Here is an 8,758-nt window from a genome sequence, read left to right as displayed (position 1 = left end):
TGGCAGCCACTGTGCCACTCCATCTCCTGGAGGGCCTGCCTCTTTTTCACTGCCCTGCCACTTTACCGAGCATGACGCCCTTGTCTAGGGCCTGGTCTCTCCTGACCACATGTCCACAGTATGTGAGATGAAGATGTAGATGTTGACACTGAGACATCGCTGGCTCCTCGAGGGCCCAGCCTGTGAGGAGGAAGGGCTGGAAGACTCACCCACGTACTCATCCATGTTGAACGTCTTCACGAATTTGAAGGAGAGGTCCCCATTGTTGTAGTACTCAATAAGCTTCTTATAGCAGTCGATGGGGGTGCTCCCTGAAAGAGGCCACAGACATGACTGTACCTCGGGACACCCAAGAAAAGCAAGTTCTGCCCCAGTGCTCCAAACCCAGCTGCCAGCCGTCAAGTGCTTGGTCAATGGCCATTTCCCCACTAGATCGGAAGCTCCAGGAGGGCAGGACTGCTGGTTCCCTGCCAAGTCCCCAGCGGCTGGCGCAGTGCTGACTGACATGGCTGTAGTTCATGCCTACGATGGACGCAGGAAGCACAAGGCCCTGTGGTGGAAATACAGAAGAGCTGCCCTTGGAAGTGCTCCAGTCCCAAGACAGGGACACAAACAGCTATGTCAGCGGTGGTGACAGGAAGCACAGGCTTCCCCCAGGGCTTAGGGTGGAGGAGGGTTCCCTGAGGAGTAAATCCCAAGTAGGTCTTATTAAAAAGTCAATGTCATAAAACACATTAAACAAAGGGTGGGGAGGGGGGGCACAGGAGGACCACAGTAGATTACAAGACTAAAGATACATGAACCCAGATAGGATTCTAGACTACTTAAAGTTTTAAGACCTATGGGATAATTAAAAATATTTGAACATAGTATTAGATGACACTATAGAATGAGTTTAATTTTCCTAAGTGTATTTGAAAAATTTTTAGATAGAACATCAAAACCCCCGGAGGGCTTCTCATAACAGCTCCTGACTACTTCCCCCACCTCTGCTCACACTGGTCCAAGCCCCCTTCCACCTCGCCAGCCACACCCTGCTCCTCCTCCTCCTCCAGGGCTCTGCATGGCTCACTCTCTTCTCAAAATGACTGCACGTCACTTAGCAAGACGTCCCTTGCTTCCACACCCAATGCTGCAACCTTTGCCCCGACCAAGACTGCCCCATCATCCGGCCTGTATCATTTTCCTCCGTACTGTTATCACCAGCTAGCATACTCTATATTTTGCACATCCACTTGTTTATTGTCTGCCCTTCCTACTACAATTTAAGCTCGAGGGGAAGCAGAAAGCTGTCTTTCTTGTTCATCATCGTCTCCCCAGCACTAATAGCTCAGCCTAGGTAAGCAATCAATAAATAACAGCTGAATGAATGTGCCAGTTCTCTCTAACCCATGCCAAACAATCAGCCTACCCTGGGGCCGGAAGACTAGATGGTGCCCAAATGCCGCTAGCAGCCTCATACTAGAAGGGCCTGGCTAGAGTGGGAGAAATATGAAGAACAAAAGTCAACATCTTAAAAGGGTTTATGGATTGGATGGAGGCTGGTGGAACTCCTGACTATGGCCCTTGGTCACCGTCCTCATCTGGAAATGAACTTAACCCCATGGTTCAAATTTCAGTTAAACAGACAGCTCTGTAAGGTGGACAGAAACACTAGGGAGGTGCACACACCATAGAATAACCAAACTTTTGAGATCAAAAGGGCAACACTCGCCCAGGGACAAGGTTCCGAGGGTTAGGGGGAATAGAAGCCGGAAACACGAGGAGAAAGGGGGACAGGTGATAGGATGTTGAGGGGACGGATGAGATGAAACCAAATGTGGCAGATGGCGGGATGTAAATCCAATGTTCTATTCTGTGAACCTCTGCCCAATTTACAGCAAGAACGAAACACTCTATCAGCCTGGACCGTCGACAAGACCTTCGCTCTACCCAGTTCACGTCTAAGGGGGTTCCAAAGGCTCGTGGAAATACTTCATTATCTTTTACTTTTTCCATGCACTTTGTGAAGTCTCCTCATAGTTTCCCCTGGCCTGCCAGTCTCCAAACCTCTAGCTCAGCGGTTCTCAACCTGTGGGTCGTGACCCCTTGGGGGTTGAATGACCCTTATTAACAGGGGTCACCCGATTCATAACAGTAGCAAAATTACAGTTATAAAGTAGCAATGAAAATATTTATATGGTTTGAGGGGGAGTCCCACAACATGAACTGTATGAAAGGGTCTCGGCCTTAGGAAGGTTGAGAACCACTGCTCTAGCTCTTCCCACAAGCGTCTTGGTATTTAGCCAATCCATTCCTTTTCTGCTTAAGTTACTTAGAGTTGGTTTCTGTGGTTTCTACCCCAAACCCTAAGTGGTGCTTCAGAGAACAGAAGCACTGTTCCAGGGAACCGTGGACACACTGTGCAGGTTCAAGTGTGACAGGCAGGAAGGGGCCCGGGGCTTTGAGGGCCTCAGATGCTGCTGTGAGCAGGGTGGACCTGGCCATGCAGATGATGGGAACTAGGGCAGGTCCGAGTGGGGTGTGTGTGTGTGTGTGTGTGTGTGTGTGTGTGTGTGTGTGTTAAGCAGAAGCCCAGATTCTGAGCCAGGTGGTGGAGGTCGGGTCACCCCAGTTAGAAGACAGGGTGTTAGCACAGCTCCCGCATAGCCCGAGACACTGGCCATTTCACAGATGCGGGCAAATACCACTCCCCGAACATCCAAGGGTGGGGGTGACAAATGTGGGCTGACAGGTCACACCTGGCCAGCTGTCGGTTCTTGTACACCCAATAAGTTAACAATGCTTTTGATATTTTTAAATAGAAAAAATTAAGACAGCTATTTTGTGAGGTGGAGTTCTTCATGTGTCGCTGGTGCGTGGCTGAGTAGGAGCCCAGGTGGGATAAGGCCGGGACTGTTCACCAGCAGGCCGGAGCTGCAAGCCCACCAGCCATTCCACGGGAGGGAGAAGAGGCGGTCTGCTCCCTTCGGGGTGACTATGCGTCAGAAGGCACTCAATGGCAGTGAGTCTAGTTTGGGGTTGGGGTGGCTGGGCTACAGAGCTAGCTGTGCCAGACACTGTGTGGCTAGCAAAGCATAGAATATTCACTATCTGTTCAGAGGGAAAGGTTGAAGACCCCGCCTCTAAGGAATGGGTTAGGTAGGGCGGGATGGAAGCCTTGGGGCAAATTTACCCTGCCTCTGAAGAAATAATCATGACATTTGCTTTGAGACATTGGAGTGAAAAACTCGATCTTCCTATAGAGATCGCTCAGATCTATCCCTCAAAGAAAGGAGTAAGGTTCTATTTAGATAGTGTGTGTTAAGCAAGCCATACGGAAAATGATTTGGATGACTACCTGAATTCTGTCAAGCACGGTACTGGGGAGAACCACTCCAGATGCACAGAAGATCAATCAACCCACCACACACAATGGATAGCTCTGAGCAGTGTCCACTGACTGGATCAATTTTGATCCATAGCTATCCTAGAGGACAGAGCACAGCTGCTCCTGAGGGCTGCCGAGGCTGCAACTCTTCAAGGGCACAGACAGCCTTCTTTCTCCCGCGAAGCTGCTGGAGGATTTGACCTTGCTGCTAGCAGCCCACGGAGCCCTGGTGGCGCAATGGTTACTGCAGTTCCAAACCACCAGTTGCTTCATGGGAGCAAGATGGGTTTCCTACTCCCATGAAGAGTTTGTCTCTCGGAAACCCACAGGGGCAGTACTACCCTGTCCTATAGGGTCACTATGAGTCAGCATCAATTTGATGGCAGTAAGTTCGGTTTCGGCTTTTGGTCAGCAGGTCAAGGGACAACCCACTTCGCCACCAGAGCTTTTCCTTAGAGCATTATGACTTTTGTAACTGTTAACTCTGCCAACAAGGAGCGACATAGCATGTAGCCTAAAAATGTTCTCAGAATCCTTCTTGAAGTCTCTCAGCTGAGTGAGCCCACCTATCTTGGTCCCTCAAAGAGCCCCCCGAGGCCCACTTCCTACACACCCCCATCCTTGTATCATTCCTGTCCCATAACACACCAGTGGGAAGGCCCAGGGTGAAGAATTTCTGGGGCCCAGGGTTAAACTGGATGATGCGGTTCCTGATGTATTTGGCTGCCCACTCGCTGGCCTGAGAATAGTTTTCCGTGACGATGAGCTTCATCTTGCCCTGTAAGGAGTGACAAAAGTGAGTCAATGGTAAGGGACATGGGTGGAAAAGAAATGGAGGTAGCTGGAGTGAGGTCGGGGGGATGGGTTGGGAATCCCTCTCACCCAGCAAAACCCTCTTCTAAAGAAAGCTATCAGAGAGGAATTCAGACTGGACGAGCCTCCACCAGCCACTGGGAGGCTACAGTGAGCTAGGCCTGAGTTTTAATCTCAGTTCCTTCATTAATTCACAGCATGACCCTGATGGCCCAGACTGACGTGCTTGGCTGCTAGGCAGCTTGGACCCACCAGCAGTTCTGTGGGATTCAGAACCGTCAGCCTTGGAAAGCCTCTGAGGCACTTTGCCCAGAGCCTACAGAGCCACTATGAGTTGGGTTGGGTTTGGAGGACCTTGGTCAAAGGACTCAAGTTCTCAGAAGCTGTTTCCTCGTATGGAGGGAGCATTCCTGCCTCACAGACTCACGAGATCGTGCATGTGAAGCACACAGCCCAGCCCCCAACTCGCCGCCCCTCAGCGATTCCAATTCATGGTGACCCTACAGAAGCAGAGCGCCTCCTTCATCATTCTCACCTGCAGTGGCTGGCGGGTTTGAACTGCTAACAAGTCAGCACCACCAGGATGTCATGTTAACTACGACTAGTAGGCTTGAAAATCCACCCAGTTCTGATCTCTACACCTGATACTCTACTTCATCTTGGGCCACTAGCCGATGAAGAGAACAACAAACCCAAACTCTGGCAATCCCAGAGGACAGTGGATCTCCACCTTCCTCATGCCACGACCCTTTCAGACAGCTCCTCAGGTTGTGGTGACCCCCCAACCATAACATTATTTTCCTTGCTACTTCATCACTGTCGTTGCGCTACTGTGATAAACCGGGCGACCCTGAAAGGGTCGTTCGACCCCCAGGTTAAGAACCGCTGCTCTAGGTTCGGGAGAACTGGGTTTCGGAGGCCGGAAAGCCGCGGCTGGCGATTTTGAACAGCTGACCTTGCAGTTAGCCCAACTCGTACCCCGCTACACAACGGGGCGCCGAGCTGTGCCTGGCCGTGTAGGCGCCTGCCGGCTCTCCCCGCAGTGTGAACCCCCCAGGCCCCCCAAGTGCCCGCGGCGTACAGATTCAGGATGACTCGGGGGCATGCTGCTCCCCCAGCGCCCCGGTCAGCCCGACAGCGGTGAGGTCCCGTCGAGGGGCGAGCCGCGCAGACTGCAGGGGTGACGCGCGCTCACCTCCCCGCGGACGCCGCCGCCCCCGCCCCTCCGGCCCCGCGGAGGGCTCCCGACGAGGGTCCCCGCTCCACCCGCCCTCTACTCACCCGGCCGGCTCCCGCGGACGCTCCGGCCACAGCGCGGACTGTTCCGCTCCGCGCGATCACGTGGCGCGGGTCACACGGCAGCGCCCCCGCCCCGCCCACTCCGGGGCCGTCCCGCCCTCTCCGGGGCCGGACTCCGCCCGAGGCCTTCCTTGGCTTCCCTTCTCTGCCCCCGGGGCCCCCGGCCTGGAAGGGGACGTGGACAACACTCTCCCGTGGGCGGCGGGGGTGCGAGCAGGCTTGCGGGGCGGAGGAGCGGGGCGTGGGTGGGCCTGGTGCTGGGCCCGCCTGTGTTCCAGGCTAGGACCCGAGAGGTGGGGAGAAAGGTGCACCGTCGCTTCTTCGGAGACTCAGTGGGGCGCATCGCTGCCACGGCCTTCTGCAAACCTGTCGTTCGTTGTCGTTGTGAGCTGCCATTGAGTGGGCTTCCACCCAGAGCGACCCTCTGCACAACAGAACAAAACACAACACAGTCCTGTGCCATCCTCACAATTATTCTCCTGCCTGAGCCCATTGATACAGCCACGGTGCCACTCCATCTGTTTCCGGCACTGTAGCTCTTTACAGTAGTAGAAAGCCTTGGCTTTCACCTGCAGAGGCTGGTGGTTTTGAACTGCCGACCTTGCAGTTAGCAGCCCCAACAGGCAACCCACTAAGTAACCACTATGCCGCCAGGGTTTCTGTGTCTACAGTTTGTTGTTGTTAAGTGCCCTCGATGATTGGCGCTTGGAATGCAAAAGTCTTCCTGTAGAGGTTATTTATTTTCCGAGTGAAATAGAACTTAAAGGCTAAGCACCTCATTTACAGAAGGCTGTGGATGGCAGCGAAAGCCCAAAGTCCATTTGCAGAGTCTGCACGGGCTACTCAGCCTCCATCAAATAGTTTCTGATCATTAACCAGGAGTGTGAGTAGTTTTGCCTTCTGGCTTGGAAAGTGGATTGCAGCCTGGAAAACTCACAGGGGCGATTCTAATCTGGCCTATAGGGCCGATGTGAGTCAACAACAACTCGAGGGAAGGGAGAAAAACAACAAGAAACCTAGGCAGCCCAAGGAGGGGCCGTCTCCCTTCCGGCCTTGCCTGGGTGGTCCTTGATGGAAATTGCAATGTGGGGGGTCACACAGGTTGGATGCATTAGTGTTTATGAGCCGGACGGCTGACCGCCAAGTCAGCTGTTGGAAACCACCAGCTGCTCCGAGGGAGAAAGACAAGGCTCTTCTCCTGTAAACAACAACAGTTATAGTTGCAGAAACCCAAAGGGGTGCTTTCCCCCTGTTCTGTAGGGTTGCTATGAGTTGTAATGAACTCAATGGCAGTGATTTAGATTTGTCCCATAAAACCACTGCAAAGTCAGCAGTTCAAACCCACCAGCTGCTGTCAGGGAGAATGACGAGGTTTTTCTGGTCCCTAAGGATTTACAGAGTTTCTAGGGAGCAGTTCCATTTTGCCCTGGAGGGCTGTTGGTACGTGGCAGTGGGTGTGTGCAAAAGTCCATAGATGGTCGGTGATTTCGGGGTGCTTTCATGGAGAAAAGGGACCCCCAAACCCAAATGTGATTTCCAGAAACACATTTATTAAGTCTTAAACTGGACAAAGACAATCCATCTCAACGAGGGGCCCTGGGCATGAAGCCACATAGCCTGCAAGGATTTACAGAAAACCAGCCACTTAAAAGCCACATGGGGGTACGAGGGACATTGTCCCAAAAACATCGGCAGCAGATTGATCCATCACAGCTGCAGGTGTGACAACAGAAGTCAGGAAGGGACCATGGTTGTGCCCCGTACATCTTGCTGGAGAGAAGAGCTTACAAGGCTCTCCAACTAAGGCAGTCAGGTATGACTCCTGACTATTCCAACCGAGTACTCCAAAGGCCACCAGGGCCCCCTCGCCCCTGCGAGCTAGACTGCTCCATGGAGTAGCTAGGGGAGTGGTAATAAGCCACTTTCTAATGCACTCGGCCCGAGGACAAGGCGATGTTGAATAGAAGGAATTAGGGGAGGCTGAGTTCATGGATTGTTGTTGGGTGTCGCTGAGTGGATTCCGATTCATAGTGACTCTCTCTGTGCACAACAAAATGAAACCCTGCCCAGTCCTGCACCAGCCTCACAATTCTTCTGACGCTTGAACCCGTGGGGCCAGACACTGGGTCAATCTGTCTCCTTGAGGGGCCTCTCTCTTTTTGCTGCCCCTTCCACTTTCCCAAACCTTCTCCAGGGACTGGTCTCTCCTGACAACATGCCCAAAGTATGTAAAACAAAGGTCTCCCCATCCTTGCCTCTAAGGAGCCCTCTGGCCATCCTTGTTCCAAGACAGACTGATTTGTCATCTTTTTAGCAGTCCATGACTCTTCCAATATTCTTCTCCAGCCCCACAATTCAAATGCATCCTTCTTCGGTCTTCCTTGTGTGGAGACTCAAAATTCGATGCAGGGCTTTCACTGCAAACGGTAACCTTCCCCACACTTAGTGAAGTGTCTGTTCATGTCCTCTGCCCATTTTATTATTAAGTAATTTAAAAACAGTGTTATTGGCACATAATCCACACATCATACAGTCAGTAATTCAATCATAAGAAGAGGAGTTATACAATCATTACTACAATCAATTTTAAAACATTCTCTTCTTTCTTGTACTCCTTGTTATTAGCTCCCCATTTCCCCCTAACCTTCAAGGCACCATAGTTGCCCTCTCTGTAGATTTGCCTATCCTGGATTTCCGATGATGAAAAACATACAAAAGAAAACAAAAACAAACAACAAAGTAAAACAGAAAAACCTCAATCAGAAAGGAAGCAGAAACGACCAAAAACTGGAACAAATTTAACACAGGTAAAAAAGGAGGGCAAATATACGACGTTATATTTTGACACACGGTAGGAGCCCTAGGGGCATATGGTTACAAGTTGGTCTACCATCTACAAGGTTGGCAGTTTGAAACTACCAACCCTGCTCCCTGGAGAAACAAGGGGCTTTCTACTCCCATAAAGAGTTACAGTCTTGGAAACTCACAGGGTCAGTTTGACCCTGTCCTATAGGGTTGCTATGAGTCAGCATCAACTCAATGGCAGCGAGTTTGGTTTGGTTTAGCATCTGAAATAAAAAAAGCCACTTTCCAATGCACTTTGCATGATAGCAAGGCTATTCACATCCCTGGTCAAGTTCAGAGGCTGAAACCAGTGTATTTCCCTTTCTCTGCCCATTTTGAATTGGATTATCTGTCTTTAAAATTTTGACTTGTTGAAGTCTTCTATAAATTTTAGAGAATAGTACCTTGTCCAATATGTCATTGCCAATCCCC

General features: G+C 51.4%; 1 protein-coding gene across 1 annotated transcript in view; it reads right to left on the bottom strand.

The window, feature by feature from the left end:
* GNPDA1 (glucosamine-6-phosphate deaminase 1) overlaps positions 1–5,519 on the bottom strand; it is an 11,644-nt gene extending 6,125 nt beyond the window's left edge. The window contains exons 1-3 of the mRNA XM_030888689.2: positions 5,465–5,519; positions 4,019–4,148; positions 210–311 (exon numbers count right to left, since the gene is read on the bottom strand). Coding sequence (XP_030744549.1) covers positions 210–311; positions 4,019–4,142 — 226 coding nt within the window. The 5' untranslated portion in view covers positions 4,143–4,148; positions 5,465–5,519. The remainder of the gene's footprint in view (positions 1–209; positions 312–4,018; positions 4,149–5,464) is intronic.
* Positions 5,520–8,758: the final 3,239 nt, after the last annotated feature.

The sequence above is a fragment of the Echinops telfairi genome, unplaced genomic scaffold (genome assembly GCF_000313985.2).
Source record: "Echinops telfairi isolate 266 unplaced genomic scaffold, ASM31398v2 ScPeMD7_7469;HRSCAF=8507_0, whole genome shotgun sequence".
NCBI lineage: Eukaryota > Metazoa > Chordata > Mammalia > Afrosoricida > Tenrecidae > Echinops > Echinops telfairi.
The sequence above is the reverse complement of the archived record's forward strand: the minus strand, read 5'-3'. Positions and strand labels throughout refer to the sequence as shown.